This window comes from Microtus pennsylvanicus, chromosome 22, assembly GCF_037038515.1.
Source record: "Microtus pennsylvanicus isolate mMicPen1 chromosome 22, mMicPen1.hap1, whole genome shotgun sequence".
Taxonomy (NCBI): Eukaryota; Metazoa; Chordata; class Mammalia; order Rodentia; family Cricetidae; genus Microtus; species Microtus pennsylvanicus.
This window is the reverse complement of record NC_134600.1, coordinates 26,494,205-26,512,059: the sequence shown is the minus strand read 5'-3', so window position 1 is coordinate 26,512,059 and position 17,855 is coordinate 26,494,205. Positions and strand designations below refer to the sequence as shown.

The 17,855-nt window shown below is 42.2% G+C and overlaps 1 protein-coding gene across 7 annotated transcripts in view; it reads left to right on the top strand.

Moving 5' to 3' along the window:
* The window catches only part of Crot (carnitine O-octanoyltransferase), a 37,195-nt gene that overhangs the window by 527 nt on the left and 18,813 nt on the right, over positions 1-17,855 (top strand). For 2 of the 7 annotated variants that reach the window (XM_075955916.1, XM_075955920.1), the window contains exons 2-7: positions 144-229; positions 2,763-2,898; positions 9,385-9,509; positions 11,933-12,114; positions 12,784-12,908; positions 16,149-16,257. In XM_075955916.1, coding sequence (XP_075812031.1) covers positions 2,784-2,898; positions 9,385-9,509; positions 11,933-12,114; positions 12,784-12,908; positions 16,149-16,257 — 656 coding nt within the window. In that variant the 5' untranslated portion in view covers positions 144-229; positions 2,763-2,783. Of the gene's footprint in view, positions 1-112; positions 230-2,031; positions 2,070-2,762; positions 2,899-9,384; positions 9,510-11,932; positions 12,115-12,783; positions 12,909-16,148; positions 16,258-17,855 lie in introns of those variants that run through there. The other 5 variants (XM_075955921.1, XM_075955922.1, XM_075955918.1 and 2 more) reach the window with 5 other exon arrangements.

Sequence of the window (17,855 nt, the reverse complement as noted above, 5' to 3'; positions counted from 1 at the left end):
GGTCCATCTAATTAGATGCCTGGAACATAGCTAGCTCTGCAGCGATTTAAGCTAGCAGATGACCATTCTTCTGTTTCTCCAGCTTCTTTCACTTCCTTTGCTCTCACTTTCTGGTCTTTACTTCAGCGCAATTCTTCCTACAGTCACCAGCCTTGTTCAAGTCCCCGTGGTTTCACATCAGAATTGTTGGAGCTTCTGGCAGTCCTGAACACTTCATCTTGGTTTACTGGTATGTGACACTTTGTTTGCTTACTCTTCCTGGTTCTCGTTCCTGCTTCTTTGAGTTCACATTACCTTACTCTCAGGAAATCCACTCTAGTTAAACCCATAGTAATAGTAATAGTGTTCTTAATGTTATTGTAATCCTTTAACTTAATCGATGTGGTCGAAAACTTAAGACAACTATTAGCGAATCTGCTTTACCTGGTGCAGGGTTTAAGCAGCACAGTGGTCATAAAATTAGTATTCTCTTTCTCGGCTTTGTGGGGTCTGTTAAGTGACAGGGAAGTGGAAAGAGAGCGGCTTGGCATATTAGTTTCCTGTTGCTACCACAACAGATGATCTCAGGCAGTTAAAAGAACAGACTGAGTTTCTGTGAAGTCTGAGTGAGTTTAGCTTGTTTATCCTACACAGAATCTCAAAAGGAGAGATCAAGGTGCCTGAGTTATTCTCTGAGGTTTTAGGGTTCATTCGAGTTGGCAGAATTTAATTCCTGCTCACTTGCAGGATTGAGGATCCCATTCCTGTTAGCGCTTTTTTTTGCCTCTTAGTTCCTCCAGGTCGTGGATGTAGACATAGAAGTGGCAGCATCTCTACCTCACGGACTCAAATGATTCGGTTAAGTCCTGACTATTTAAGCTCATTTTTTTTTTCGTAGCTGAAACCCAGTTGCAACCATAGGAGTAATGATCTTCTATCATAATGACGAGTTCTGGGAAATAGAGAGCAGTTGAGGTCATCATAAAAATTTCTGCATACTCTAGTCCATAATATACTTGTTTCAGGATGAACTGTTTTTATGGCATGCTTTTTAGGGCATGCCAAAATAAAAAAATCTGACGACAGTATGATTATACATTCAAAGGTAAAGAGATTCTATTACTTACTCGCCTAGAGTTTGGTGGGTATTGGTGGCACATACCTTTAATCCGAGCACCAGGGAGTCAGAGGCAGGCAGATCCGTGTCAATTCAGGCAAGCCTGGTCTACACTGCTAGTTTCAGGCCTGCCAGGGGTATATAGTGAGATTCTGTCTCAAAATAAGTAAATAAATAAAAAGGGCAAATTTTGAGGTCCTTTGAGATGTATTGTTAGATAATGGCACCTGCAGCCAAGTCAGCTAACCCATGTGTGAGTCCAAAGGACCCACAAGATAGAGGAGAAGAAACTCCTGCAAGTTTCCTTTAACATGTGTGCTGTGACAGCCCACCACCACCAAATAAATGCTCCCAGTGTTTTCCAGTCACTTACCTAGCAGCAAATGGTTAAAGAGTAGCTGAGTCTATATTTAGGACCAAGAACTACATTTCTGTTAAGTCCAAAGTGGTTTATCAATATTCAGATGGGATGTAAGGGAAACCATTAAGAAGGAAGAGGCTGAACTTCGAGGTCCTAAGGTATTAGCCAAAATAGTCTGCCATGCCTTTGTTTCTGATACTGTTAACTTTTATAACACGAGTAGAATATTTAGCTTTGCCATTTTAAAATATGATATGAAAGGGCAGAAAGTTTTCATTCAATATTAATTTCTTGTTTTCTTAGTTACTGTATTATTATGGAATTTATAAATTATTCATTCAGAAATCTTATTATTTAATACCAATATACCCTAATCTTAAATGGGATTAGTTTTCTTTTGACAAGAATACCACAAATGTAGAACATATTTAAGATTGGTTTGTGATACTCAAAGCCAGTCAGATTAGGTCCCATGCCATCTGCACAGTTTTAAGTTAGATCAGCTCGTCACATGAGGTCTTACAGTCTGTAACATCTATGACCTACTCTTCCACACGTCTGCATTGTTTTTCAGACATAATATTTTCCTACACACCCAATCCTATCTACCCGGTAAGACTCTGGAGGTTCCCTAATGTTCTGTAATGTTGCCTTGTGGAAGGAGAGATTACAACCTAACAGATCTGCCTGGGTACCAAGGACGACCGGAGATTTTGGTTCCCATATGCGAGCATGTTTTCTGCAGCACACTGCGCTAGCTATCTGGTGTTTGATGAGGATGGCTGCTGGTCCCGCTGGTGATGCTTTGGTTCCCTAGCTGTAGTGAGGAGTGGTGGGCTGCATTTCCCGGCCGCCTGGCTAGCTAATGCCCCGAAATAATTACACGGAAGCTGTATCCTTTTAAACACTGCCTGGCCCATTATATCTGGCCTCTTCTTGGGTAACTCTCATATCTTGATTAACCCATTTCTAATAATCTGTGTATCACCACGAGGTGGTGGCTTACCGGGAAAGATTCTGGCCTACATCCGTCTCGGGTTGGAGAATCATGGCGACTGCCTGAATCTGCTTCTTTCTCCCAGCATTCTGTTCTGTCTACTCCGCCTATCTAAGCTGCTGTCCTATCAAAGGGTCAAGGCAGTTTCTTTATTAACCAATGAAAGTAACACATAGACAGAAGACCCCCCCCCCCGCCACATCACCTAGCATGTTGAATTAATGTTAAAATTGGTTTTCTTTGTCCGACAAGTTTACAAATACTTAAAAAGTTGAAGTTGTGACAGATGCTGTTCTTCTTTTCTTCAGTTTTTCTACTGTGATTATATCATGGAAAATCAACTGGCAAAGTCAGTTGAAGAACGGACATTTCAGTACCAGGATTCTCTCCCATCATTGCCTGTTCCTTCACTTGAGGAATCATTGAAAAAATACCTTGAATCAGGTACATTTACAAACTTCTAGTATAGATTAATATTGTTAGTGACATAGAAATGAGACGGATGAGAGTCTAACTGCAGATGCCTCTAGACTCATAAAACATGCAAAGCTTTTAGAAGTTATTTTTCCACGGTGTGAAAAGCCCGATAGTATTAATAGGCATGCAGTGTGAATGTCAATCCTTTGTCTCCATCTGTGTGTACAAGTCCCACTTTGGCAAAGATCTTGAAATCTTTCTCTGCTTCTTTTGCTAGCACCATATTTGAACTAATCTTATGTTCCTTCAGATGGTTGTGTAGTTTGCTGCTTATGCCTGTCCACGCATCTGTACAATCAACAGCCACCTGGCTTTAGTAATTCTTTCTCTTAAGTCCCCTGGCTACTCAGGGTTGAGAGCAGTGGTTCTGAACTCTGTAATGCTGTGACCCTTTAATACAGTCTTTCATGTTGTGGTGACCCCAACCATAAAATTATTTTCATTGCTACTATATAACTGTAATTTTTCTACTGTTGTGAATCCTTGTGCAAATATCTATGTTTTGCAATGGCATTAGGTGACCCTCAAAGAGGTTGTAACCCACAGGTTGAGAATCTCTGGTTTAGTTGTTCATAAATGAGCCAGTCATTTACTTTTGGGACTTACTTGCTGTATTTCCACCTTATTTTTCATTTCTTAATTTTTTCCTTTGTATTCAAATTTATTTCTAAACACTAGAATGAATGAACATTCTTGTATACAGTTAGACATAAAATATTGAGTCAGTTTTATTTTAAAAACGTGCATTGTGGAGCTCTCTTTTCCCCTCTTCTTCTCTCCTTCCCCCTTCTCCTTCCTCCTTCTTTTTCCCCCTTCTCTTTCCCCCTTTCTTTCCCCCTCTCTTCTCCCTCCCCTCCCCTCTCTCCTTCTTCTCTCTCTCCCTTCTCTTTCCCCCTCTCCTTCCCTCCCTCTCCTTCCCCTTTCTCCTTCCCCTTTCTACTTCCCCTTTTCCTTCCCCCCTCTCCTTTCCCTCTTCTAAATGAGGATAGACTGCCTTGAGTTTGCTCCACAGCTGTGATTCAGGACATTTCAGTTGCCAGCAACCTGGCAGCTCTCTTCCCTTCTCTCCTGTGTTCTCTCTTTCCTGTCTGCTTTCGTATGTTGCTCACCCTTGTAACTGCTTGCAAAAGAGTATTTGAGAGGGCAAAAAAAGAGCTAATTGTTTTTACTTGATTGTTTAGCGCTGTGTAGATTTCTGAATTGGGTGTGCTTTAAGAATTCTGAAGGCCTTGTTGGTTCCGTATGGGAAATATGGTGTCGTTCTGATTTTGGGACCCATCCTCCTAAAGATTATAGTACCTCCCATCCCATCATCTTCCCAAATTTATGTATCTTTTAAAATTATTAATTTATTTAACTAATCCATTGATTCCAGTTGGTGCTGCCTGTATGAGTAGAGTGTCAGTCATCCAGTGGGGACATGGGAAGCCAACTAGATGCTACACTAAAAATAAAAATCAACTTTCCATCCTCATCTGTCAGTTCCTCAGCTAGGGGTAAAACCTTGGGAGTCCCTGCTAGAATGAGCTCTTTTGATCTTGTGGAGGTCTTGTGCTGAGTTCATGAGTGCCAGCACCTCACAGCACTCCTTCCCAGCCTTCTGCTCTCATATCCACTCCAACCCCTCTTCCGTGACACCGCAGTCTTGGTGTCCCATCGACTGTCACACACTCGGTCACCTGTTCTTGCCCTTTAAACAGTCATGAGTCTCTGCATTACCCACGGCATAACCCATTGCAATAAGAAGCTTCTCCTACTAAGGTTGGGAACAGCACAAATCTAGGAATATATTTAGAGAACACTTTGACAACATGGTCATTTAGGAAAACATCAGTAGGTTCTCTTTGCCAGGGCTTATGATTTCTCTATTGATGGGTTTTAATTATATTTGCAGGATGAGGCATGGATTTTCTCCTGAAGAGCAGGCCTCAGATCCAGAAAAGAGAGTGGTTGTTTCCCCCATAAGCAGTCTTGCCTCTATTGCAGCAGTGGTTACAATGTTGCCTTAAGGTTGGTAGTGTAGCATACAGCGCCCAGCACTGGATACACTTTGATGTATCAGACTCTGTAGTACCTTCCAGCAGTATGCAAGCCAGCCAGCAGTGACGGTTTTCTGGTCAGTTCATTGATTTCTCTGTGTCCAGCGACCAAAATGTGTGTGATGTCTTTAGCAATAAGGTCTTATCCCTAGACTAGTGGTTCTCAACCTTCTGATGCCGTGACCCTTTAATGGTTCTTCATGTTGTTCTAACTCCCAACCATAAAATGATTTTCCTTGCTTCTTTATAACTGTGATTTTGCTGTTGTTATGAATCCTAATGTAAATATCTGATATGCAGAATATCTGATTTTGTGACCCCAATGAAAGGGTTGTTTGATCCTAAAGGGGTTGCAGCCCACGGGCTGAGAACGGCTGATCTAGTCACTGTGGGCAACAGAGAACAACAGCAATAGCCTGTAGTCTGTGTTGTTTTCCGTGCCTCTCTGAACAGTAACTCACAGGAAGGGAACTCATCCCTGGCTCAAGAGTTCTAGGCACCTGATACTTTTGAAAACAAAGAGAAAATGAAGGAACAGCATTTTTTTGCTAATATAGGGCACCTTTGTACAACCTGCCCCCCCCCTTTTAATGTATTTTTGATTAGGTCACAAATTAGTGAGTTTCATAAATCCTTAGTTTTGGCTAACATACCTCTCTACCTCCTTTCTCCCACCCCATCCCCATCCCCTTCCGCATCCTTTGATACCGTGTGTACTCTGTCCCCTCATACTGTATGTATTATGTAGTGTGCAAAAGCCCAGGTTCCTACATGGTCTCCTAGAGCCATCTTCATTTTGGTTGCAGCTTCTCCTGGCCTTTTGTCCCTGTGCCCCTTACTTCTTTTGAGTGACCCAGACAGGTCCCCTTTTCTCTTTCTTTTCTTTTTAAATTCCCCCTTTAGCACTTTATAACCCCAATTTACTTTCCATTCTAATTCACTCGGGTCAATTAGATTCTTTCTTACCTTATAAAAATCACGATTCATTATTGGACTCAGCAAAACAGTAAAACCCTGTAACCATCCCAACAATTCTGTTTTATTATTATTCTTAAAAAAATACTAATCCAAATTCCCTCTCCCTCCCCTTCTGCCATTCCCTCCACATACCCTCTCATACCAACCCCCTCCAATCCTAAGAGAGGGTAAGGCACCCTGCCCTGTAAAAAGTCCAAGGCCCTCCCCACTACATCTAGGCTAAGCAAGGTATACATCCCCCAAATAGGAGAATAGGATTCCAAAAAGCCATAACATGCAGTAGAGACAAATTCCAGTGTCACTGCCAGTGGCCCCCCAGTCTGCCCCAGCCACGCAACTGTCAGCCACATTCAGAGGGACTAGTTTGATCCTATGCTTGTTCCTTCCCAGTCCGGCTGGAGTTGGTGAGCTCCCATTAGCTCAGGTAGACTGTTTCAGTGGGTGAACCCCTCATGGTCTTGACCTCTTTGCTCATATTCTCATTCCTCCCACTCTTCAACTGGACCTTGGGAGCTCAGTCCAGTGCTCTGATGTGGGTCATTGCCTCTGTTCCCATCTGTTGTTGGATGAAGGTTCTATGGTGATATTTAAGATAATCATCAGTCTGATTACAGGGCAAGGCCAGTTCAGGAACCCTTTCCACTTTGCTTAGAGTCTTAGCTGGGGTCATCCTTGTAGATTCCTGAGCATTTTTCTAGAGCCATGTTTCTTGCTAACCCCATAATGGCTCCCTCAATCAAGATATGCTCTCATATCTGTCCTTCCTTCATCTCTGCTATCCCATTCCCTCAAGTTCTCCTCAACCCTTCCCTTTTCTCCTTCCTTCTCCTCCTGCCCTCATGCTCCCTATTTTGTCAGGCGATCTTGTCTGTTTCCAATTCCCAGGTGGGTCTGTATTTGTTTTTCTTTGGGTTCACCTATTACTTAGCTTCTCTAGGATCATGAACTATAGGCTCAATGTCCTTTGTTTATGGCTAGTATCCACTTATGAGTGAGTACATACCATATTCATCTTTTTGGGTCTGGGTTACCTCAGTCAGGATAGTGTTTTCTAATTCCATCCATTCGCGTGTAAAATTCAAAATGTCATTGTTTTTTACCGCTGAGTAGTACTCTAATACATAAATGTGCCACACTTTCTTTATTCATTCTTTGGTTGAGGGACATCTAGGTTGATTCCAGGTTCTGGCTATTACAAATAATACTGCTATTAACATAGTTGAACAAATGCTTTTGTAGTATGATTGGGCATCTCTTGGGTATATTCCCAAGAGTGGTATTGCTGGATCCTGAGGGAGGTTAGTTCCCAGTTTTCTGAGAAACCACCACACTGATTTTTAAAGTGGTTGCACAAGTTTGCATTCCCACCAGCAATGGATGAGTGTTCCCCTTACTCCACATCCTCTCCAGCAAAGGCTATCATTGGTGTTTTTGATTTTAGCCATTCTGACAGGTGTAAGATGATATCACAAAGTTGTTTTGATTTGCATTTCTCTGATCGCTAAGGAAGTTGAACATGTCCTTAAGTATCTTTTGGCCATTTGACCCCAAAAACTCTACCGGAGAACTCCTACAGCTGATAAATACCTTCAGTGAAGTGGCAGGGTACAAGGTCAACTCCAAAAAATCAGTAGCCCTCCTATACACAAAGGATAAAGACGCTGAGAGGGAAATCAGAGAAACATCGCCTTTCACAGTAGCCACAAAGAACATAAAATATCTTGGCGTTACACTAACCAAGGAAGTGAAAGATCTATTTGACAAGAACTTTTAAGTCTTTGAAGAAAGAAATTGAAGAAGATACCAGAAAATGGAAAGATCTTCTGTGCTCTTGGATAGGAAGGATCAACATAGTAAAAATGACAATCCTACCAAAAGCATTCTATAGATTCAATGAAATCCCCATCAAAATCCCAACACAATTTTTCACAGACTTTGAAAGAACAATAATCAACTTCATATGTGAAAACAAAAAGCCCAGGTTAGCCAAAACAAGCCTGTACAATAGAGGAACTTCGAAGGCATTACCATCCATACCAACAATTCTTTTTTTAAAAAAAATATTTATTTATTTATTATGTATACAATATTCTGTCTGTGTGTATGCCTGCAGGCCAGAAGAGGGCACCAGACCTCATTACAGATGATTGTGAGCCACCATGTGGTTGCTGGGAATTGAACTCAGGACCTTGGGAAGAACAGGCAGTGCTCTTAACCTCTGAGCCATCTCTCCAGCCCCATACCAACAGTTGTTAACTGCAATAAACTTTCTTCCCTACCATACCTAGGCTCCCCAGTGGTTGGGACACTACAGGTTTGCCACCTTGTCTGGCTCATCGTGTTTTCTGGGTTTCTGAATGTCTGCCCACCAACCCCTGGTCTGTCTGTCTGCCTCCCTGTCTCCTTTGTCAATTTCATTCCCTTTTATTACTTAGTTTAGATTTTTTAAATGTATTTTATGTATCTGTCTGCACACCAGATTCCGTTAAATGGTTGTGAGCAGCCATATGGGTGAGGAAATCAATTCAGGACCTCTGGTTGAGCCAGTGAGCTCCACCACTGAGCCGTCTCCTGCCCCGTACTCCTCCTGAGATAGCTTTACTGTCATTTTACTGGGTTTCTAGAGGGAGTGGAGATAAATAGGAACTGGAACAGGTGTGTGTGTGTGTGTGTGTAAATGTATGCTGTTTTTTTTATTATTGGTTTTTTGGGGGTGGGGAATGGTGTGCACTTGCTTGCTTCTGCTTCATACTTTATGTTTGTTTTTAACATGGGTTTTTGCTAAAAAAGGTATACTTTCTCCTCCTTTTTTAAGTCTACCTTCCCATAGGAACACTAACTTTTTGAAGTTCACAGATTATTGCCTTCTAGAGTACTCACATTTTCTCTCTGAACACACATTTTTATATAGGACTTTACATCGTGCTTGATAGATTTTTAAAGAAGCAAAAAAACTTATTAGTTTCTAATATACTTTAATTTTTAAAACAATTGATTTTCATGGACTAGGAAATTTGGATGGTTTTTGTATTTCCTTTTTTCTTTTCTTCCTCCCTTTTTCCCCTTAGTAGAAAACTGTTTTTTGGCTCTCAGGCACCCTAAATATATTTTACATTGCCTATGTAAGAGCGTGGTTCTAATTTAAACAGCAGAGGTAAAGGCTTTAATTTCTCTTACCTGTGGTTCAGTCGGGCTTACCTTCAACTGCATAATAGCTATGTGGCAGCTTGCCCCCTTAAACCGTCATCAGGAGTACTTTGGTGATAATTTCAGATATTGTGACTCCATTCTACAATATCTACTATTTTATTTCTGCATTTGCACTGCATTGTTCATGCTGTAGACTAAAACCTTACAGTATGCTAGTGATGTTTAGAGTTATATAAAAATGAGTGAGGTGATATGGGAACACTTATAATTAATCACTTTTTTATAGTAAAGCCGTTTGCGAATGAAGACGAATATAAGAAAACTGAAGAAATAGTTCGAACGTTTCAAAATGGAGTTGGTGAGAAATTGCATCAGAAATTACTTGAAAGGGCTAAAGGAAAAAGAAACTGGGTATTTATTTTATTTATATACTTATAATTGGAAACATGATATTTAAAAAAATTTAAAATGTATATAACTTTCCTGTTTAAATTATTGCATAAAATGCTTGGAGTCATTATCATTATGGTCACAAAAGAATGATTTATGTCATTAGAGAGCATTTATTTTATAAGTGAGCTTTTGTCTTACCTGAGAATGTATTAAAATGCAGGTTTCCGGGAATCAGTAATTTTTGACTCAGTAAGTCCAAATGAGACCCAGAAACCTTTATTTTAATTCCTCTGTGTTATATGTTTTGGCCAATATTCGTCATAGAGTCCAGAGTTATACATGCTAGGCAAGCTCTTTACCACTGAGCCATACTCTCGCCCATCCGTGTGGTTCTGAAGCAGGTGGATTTAAACAGCAGGGGATGGAGAAGTGGGAACCAGTTGGACATATTCTGAAGTTCCGACTTCTGCAGGAGAAGCTGCTGTGGTCACCAGGTCTCCATTAGCCAGCAGCTTCCTGTTGTGTGGAGCAGCGGGCTGTGTTCCTGCCACCCTGGCTCCCGGCCACAGGCTACCTTTATACCCGAAATAATTACACGGAAACTGTATTCTTTTAAACACTGCTTGGCCCATTAGCTCTAGCCTCTTACTGGCTAATTCTCACATCTTGCTTTAACCCATATTTAATAATCTGTGTAGCACTACGAGGTGTGGCTTACCAGGAAAGATCTTTTTTTATTATTATTATTATTTATTATTTTTTTATTGAGAAAAGGAAAAAAAAGTTTCCCCAACCTCCCAGCCTCCCATTTCCCTCCCCCTCCTCCCACCCTTTTCCCCCTCCCCCCACTCCTCTCTCCCTCCCTCTCCAGTCCAAAGAGCAGTCAGGGTTCCCTGCCCTGTGGAAAGTCCAAGGTCCTCCCCCCTCCGTCCATGTCTAGGAATGTGAACATCCAAACTGGCTAGGCTCCCACAAAGCCAGAACAGGAAGTAGGATCAAAACCCCATGCCATTGTCCTTGGCTTCTCATCAGCCCTCATTTTTCGCCATGTTCAGAGAGTCCGGTTTTATCCCATGCTTTTTCAGTCATAGTCCAGCTGGCCTTGGTGAGCTCCCAATAGATCAGCCCCACTGTCTCAGTGGGTGGGTGCACCCCTCGTGGTCCTGGCTTCCTTGCTCATGTTCTCCCTTGTTCCGCTCCTCATTGGGACCTTGGGAGCTCAGTCCGGTGCTCCAGTGTGGGTCTCTGTCTCTATCTCCATCCATCACCAGATGAAGGTTCTATGGTGATATGCAAGATATTCGTCAGTATTGCTATAGGATAGGGTCGTTTCAGGTTCCTTATCCTCATCTACCCAAGGAACTAACTGGGGACATCGCCTTGGGCTCTAGGTTCAAGTCTCTTGCCAGCCCTAAGGTGGCTCCCTTAACTAAGAATTGTGCTTCCGTGCTCTCCCCTATCCAGCCTTACCAGGAAAGATCTTAACCTGCGTCTGTGTCTGGTGGGAGAATCATGGTGACTCCCTGACTCAGCTTCTTTCTCCCAGCATTCTGTTTGGTCTACTCCGTCTATCTAAGCTGCTGTCCTATCAAAGGCCAAGCAGTTTCTTTATTAATTAACCAATGAAAGCAACAGATAGACAGATGACCCTCCTCCATCAGCTTCCATCTCTGATTCAGCTCAACCACTTTTCAGAATGTGAGTTAGGGGGTGACTTTTCCTAATTAAAAAGCATTGCCTTAGCTGGAAACTAATGATGGTAACTTACAATTTTAAAAGAAAAGTATCTGGTTTTTATATAAGGCATTTATCCTTTTGATGAAAAATAATTCCTACTTACAGATTCCTTTGTTCTCAATGTTGAGTCTGGGGCAATTTTAACTAAAATGGGGAAAAGGTAAAGAAGATGTCACTCTGCTTGTATTCATTTTACTCTAGTCTCTTTCTGGGTTAGTAGCTACAGTTTGTACCATCATTTTAAAAAAGCAAAAACCTCCAGGTAAACTGGTAAGATCTGGTATCTGTTTACTCAGGTAAGAAATCCAGTTATGTGCTGTGAAGGAGACACAGAAAAGGACTGTCAGAGAAAAGTCTGAGTTTGTTTGAAGCACACCGAAGGGTCTTGCACTCCTAACTGGAATTTCAGTTTCTCTTCGGCAAAGAGCATTATAAATGGCTGTTATCGTTAAGCGAGGTTTCAGGGAATGTCTTTTATACTCTAGGAGTTGCCTAAGTACCTTGTTGATAGTGTAGTTAAACCAACTCATATTTAGTTGTTTACAGCTCCAAAAGTGAGAGGGATAGAAAGGAAGGGAGGTCAATACGGTGGGTCTTTCATTGTCTGTAGTGACGTAAAATAAAAGGAGCAAGTATCGCATGCTTCCTTTACTGGCTAGCACTTACATATTCTATTTTGAAGAACCAATGTTCTTATTTTTTAGCTGGAAGAGTGGTGGCTCAATGTCGCCTACCTGGATGTGCGTATGCCATCCCAGCTGAACGTGAACTTTGTGGGCCCTTCTCCTCATTTTGAACACTACTGGCCTGCAAAGGAAGGCACACAGTTAGAAAGAGGAAGTATAATTCTTTGGCATAACTTGAACTACTGGCAGCTGCTAAGAAGGTAAGAGTGTAAGGGCCCTAACATGGGCTGAGCCATGAACATAAGGGCTCTGGACACGGGCTGAGCCGTGAAGGTGAGGGCACTAAGGACCCTGGCACGGGCTGAGCTGTTGTGGGAGCTGCGGATTGCGTTCCTGCCTCCCGGCTCCTGGCCGCCAGCTAGCTTATGCCCCGAAATAACAACACACAAACTGTATTCATTTAAACACTGCTTGGCCCACTAGCTCTAGCCTCTTACGGGCTAATTCTCATATTTTGCCTAACCCATTTTTAGTAATCTGTGTAGCACCAGTCTTACCAGGAAAGATTCAGCATGTCTGACCTGGTGGTTGGCTGTATCGCGTCTGCTCGGGAGAGGGGAGCATGGCCTCTGAGCTCACTTCCTTTTCCTCCCAGCATTCTGTTCTGTTTACTCCGCCTATCTAAATTTTAACCTATCAGGGCCAAGGCAGTTTCTTTATTTAACCAATGACCTTCCTCTATCACTGACCTGTGAAGGTAAGGGCACTAAGGACCCTGGCGTGGGCTGAGCTTAGGTTTGCCCATTGTGGGAAATAAGAAAATGATATCTACCCAGCTCAGTTATTCAGTGGAAGAATGATACAGTTGTGATAGCCTGATAGTGAGTTTTAACAATGACTTTTTTTTAATCAAAATACTTTTTTAATAGAGAAAAATTGCCTGCACATAAATCTGGGAATACTCCTCTAGACATGAACCAATTCCGGATGTTGTTTTCCACCTGCAAGGTTCCGGGAATCACTAGAGATTCGATTATGAATTATTTTAGGACTGGTAAGTAAACACAGAGACCATAGATAATTTTTTTTTGAAAAGTCTTGAGATTTGGGGAGTTTTGCTATGATTTCTAATATACTGTTCTGCACAGCTATGTTCTTCCCTCTCATGGGGGCCATAACATAATGGTCAGTTTATTCTTTCACCTAAAGACAGGACTGTTTCTTGCCTTTCTGCCTTATTCTCAACTAGTGAACTGTTTTTTTATTCATAACAAATACAGAAAAATTGCTCTTTAACCTGAGGTTGACCAGCAGCTATAAGAAGAATAATCTAGAGATGCCACATCCCGGTCCTCTGCAAGGAGGTTAAGGTTGTCAGTTGTCCTGGAGATGAGGTTGTGCTGAACTAATCACAAGTCTGAGAATCGTATGGGTTCTTAGAGAAAAACAGAGATGGCAGCACAGACAGGTTGTGATCTCCCCTTGATGGCTTTGAAGATGGAGAAGGGGACTCCTGAGCTGAGGAAGGGATAGCATCTGTAGAGCCTCTGGAAGGAACACAGAAGCACCTTCATTTCGCATAGAGAAACATGCTTCCGATTCATCCTGCAAACCCTAAATCATAAAGGTGTGTTGTTTCAAGTCCCTTGGTAATTCCTGGTAGTATATTATAGCGCATTTGTACACTTCGCACTCCTTTTTGGAAAGTAGATGAAGAGGAAGCTGTGGTACAGCCTCGTCAGCACCTGTGAGGCCCCAGCACAGCCAGAGAACCACTGACAAAACCAACTTGTCTGATCCTCAGGATGCTACGAATGGTGTGAGATCCCCTTCCTCTTGTTCGTTCATTATCTGCTCTTTCTCCTCTGCATTTTTAGTTTTCTTGCTTTGGTAGGTTTCTCCAATCTGTGTTACCTCTCATACTAAAAGGAAAGTTTAGCTCTCCCCTCTAATCCTCAGGCAAGCTTTGCTGGAGCACAAACACGACATTGCTGCCACCTGTTTACTATGTAAAACCACCTGCTGGCTTCCTTTCCACCCTGCTTAACACTGGAAGCCCTGAGCGTCACAGCTGCTCTGGCCTCAGCCTCACCTCTGCTCAAGGTTCCCTGGGCTTTTTGTATTAAGCAAACCAGTTCAGTTTTGTCTTAATATCTTTATACTTCCTGATCCTTCTGTCTGTACTATGCACAACTTCCATGGTTCATTTTCCCATTTCATTCAAATCTCTTTTCACGTGTCCTTAGAAGTTGGTTTTGAGGGACCACACTCCTGGCACACATTCTTCCAACTATTTATTTATTAAATGGGTGTTTTGAATATGATGCAAGTTGGGATCTTGGCAGGTGAGGGCTGTGGGCAGGAGACAGATACGCTATGCAGGCAGAGCTTGAAGGCAGAGTTTATTGAGAGAGGGGTAAGGGGGAGGGGGAGAGAAAGGGAGAAAGAGATAGGCAAAGACCTGCTTGTCTCTTCAGAGAGTGAGAGTAGGCGGGGCTTGCCTCTTAAAGGGACCTTTGCACCTGCAACAGTCAGGGTACTTCTTGCCATGCACAGAGGCAGAGGGTTGACCCACTGTGCCAGGTGTGCCTGAAGCTAACACTTGGTATCAGAAGTGGATATGCGGTTTATTTTCTTCTTCTTGTCAAGCTATGAATTTTGGAAAGGATTTCAGTAGATGCTGGTAATAAAGGGTATCTGTGGTAACCATGAAAGGATGGGGTGATGTCTGAAGGGGTCAGAGAAGAAATGACTTGAAAATAACCCGAGGAGCAAAAATATTTATCTCCTTGATACTGAGGAAGTTGGGTATAAGAGAAAGTAATGACGTTACCAAAAGATGGTCTCTCCTAACAGTGGATAAATACAAGAAATCATGTAAAAGCAGTGAATTCTGAATCCCAAGCAGTTACCTTTGTTCCAGTGGTACCGTGTGTCTTTACTCCCTTTCACTTTCCTGTCTTAGAGACAAGGACAGACGTAGACGAGGACATACGTCATCTTGCCCTGACACTCAGGAACATAATGATTTTTTTCTACTGAAAACTTTTCTCGGGGTCCTGCCTGACTAATTCGTCTATACTGGGAAGAGGGTTGAGGGTTAAGAAAGAAATAGACAAGAGATGACAGATAGAATTGGGGGGCATCCAGTGAATCCGCCCAGATTTGTTTCTCATAGCCCGTATACACCCCAATTCAAAAGGAGGGGAAGCAAAAGGCTTCTTTACCATGATACAAAGAACAAATAAATGTAATTACCTCCTTACATCTCAAAACATGAAGTAACCACACCTTAGAGCAAAATACCCTTTTCTAGGCCATACATCCTGTAGCCACACTGAGGTCAAAACATCCTGTCATGGAACCTTGAAGGAGCAAGAATGGGTCTGAACTCTGACCTTTAGTCAAGGTAGAATGGGTTCACTCCTGAGGGCTCACTGAGGAATCCTTGCTATAGTGCTGCAGTTAAACTGTCCCCCATTCAAGTGCTGAACCCCTGCTGGTGCTCCACCCTCCTTCACTTTGCAGTGAGGGGAGGAATTTACACGGTTCAGACTGGAATAGCTGTAGTCAGAAATTAAATCATCTGATGAGAAACTAACATTGGAATAATCTCAATGAGAAACTTCCTCAAGTGTCCATCCCTTTCCATTCCCATTCCTGTCTCTTAAGGAAAACTAAAAATCTTATAGCACAAATACTCGGAACTCAAGGATTTCAAGATTCGCATGGATAACTTTCAAGAGTATGTGTTTATGTCATAGAATCTGGAGTTCTGTTAACTGGTGATTTCTTCCTTGTGGCTATAGGGAGCATACTTGGTTTCGGGCACAGTAGACTTTAAGTATAGCCTTGAAGCTTTTCTTAAATTGTGTTTTCTATCAAATAACTATAAACCTAAAAGTTGTATATTGATCATTTTAGTGATCTATTGTTAACGAGTGTCTACATTATAAAGTCAAGTTAAACTTGCCTGTCTCTTAAAACATCTGTCATTTCCTTAGCAAATCAAAGTATTTTCTCTTAGCGTTTTGAAATATGCTGCTCATGCTCATGGTCTGCTTACCATGCTGAGAAGTAGTAAACCAGAATTTACTCTTGTCTGAGCATAGCTTCATGTTATTAAAGATTCTCCTCATTTTCCCTCCTCCATGAGAACTTTGTCCAGGTAATATATTTTATACCACATACATGCACGCATGTGCACGCACGCACACACACATATTAAAAGAATTATATTCTGTTGGCTGAACACAGCTTTATTGAGTCTTATGTTTTCTGTGTCTTTTTCCAGAGAGTGAAGGGCATTGTCCATCCCACATTGCTGTGCTGTGTCGTGGCCGAGCTTTTGTCTTTGATGTATTGCATGAAGGGACTTTGATCACCCCACCAGAGCTTCTCAGGTTTTTAAACTACATTTTAAATGAATTATACATTTTGCATTTTAATTACTTAATTTTGTTCTTTGACAATTTTATACACACATAGAATGTATTCCTATTATTTCCCCCTTCCTTTTACTTCTCTCCTTGCCTCCCTGTCAGCTCTCCTTTTCTGTACAGCTCTCTTCCATATCCATGGCTTTTTGTTTTGTTGACGCAGTGAGTTTGACCAGGGCTGTCTGGGCTCAGCAGTGGGCACACAAGTGAAGGCCACAGTTCCCTTCTCTGAGACTCTGTCAGAAGTCAGCTGTCTTCATTACTTACCTTTCTGTTGCTGTAAAAGACACCATGGTTTTAGCTAAGGATCTTACTTGGTTCTGGTTGGTAACTGTCTTGGTTAGGGTTTCTGTGCTATAATAAAACAATACAAGCAAAAGCAATTCTGGGGAAAGGCGTTTATTTCAGCTGGTATGTCCTGATCATAGTCCTTTATGAAGGGTACTCAAGGCAGGAGCCTGGAGGCAGGAACTGATGCAGGGGCCATGGAGGAGCCCTGCTTACTGGCTTGCTCCTCATGGCTTCCTCAGCCTGTTCTTATAGGACCCAGGACCACCTGCTAAGGACTGGCACCAGCCACAATGGGTCTCCCATATCCATCACTGATTAAGAAAATGCACCACCGGCCAGTCTGGGTGGGGCATTTTCTGAGTTGCGGCTCCTTCCTCTCAAATGACTCTAACTGTGTTGAGTTGAACTAAAACTGTCCAGCACAGCTAACAAGAGGAACAGCAGGAGACTATACTGTTTGGTGTCAAGGGATGCTTTCTGGAGCTCCCTGGACAACAGCTCCTATGGAAGTACCCCACACCTCTCACTGCGACTTTTAGTCAGTGACCTGTTGCTTCTAAAACCAGCATTATGTAGCCTGTGGGATATCTTCCTTCAAGTTCATTTTTATGTTTTAATTTGGTTAGAAGATAGTAGGGTTCTATGGCTTTTTCATACCTGCTTTTAAAAATAGCTTTATTTTTTTTTTTAATTAAGATACAAGTATGTCATTTTCCCTTTTCTCTCTCCACCCTTTCCCAGGTGGACAATACTTCTGCTTTGCTCTTTTTCAGTGACCTCTGTTTCTTAAATTGTACACACACACACACACACACACACACACACACACACACACACACACACACTTGTTTTAGTTAACCAGCCATCTTGCATCCCCTACCCATCCTATTTAAACCTTTGTGCCTTGTTTTCCTCCTGTCTACATTCTAAAACTGTAGCGCTGGCACCGGCCTGTCATACCAGCAAGAGGATCGGGGATTAAGGTGTTCAAGATCATCCTGGCTGTAGCCAGCTCCTGACCCCCTGGGATATCTGAGGAGTCTGTCTCAGACTGCTTTATTGGATATCCTTAGCTTTCAAGCTCTAGCTTGAGTTAAAAAAAAAAAAACAAACCCAAATGTCCAGAATTGCCATTCTCTAAAATGACATAAGCTATAAAGGAAGAGTTTCATAACTGCTGTTGTACTGGGAAATCCCTTTCCTGAGACCTGGCAGTCTGGGTTATACCCCGGAGGATTCGGCAAGTCCTGGGGCAGATTGCATTCAGCTTC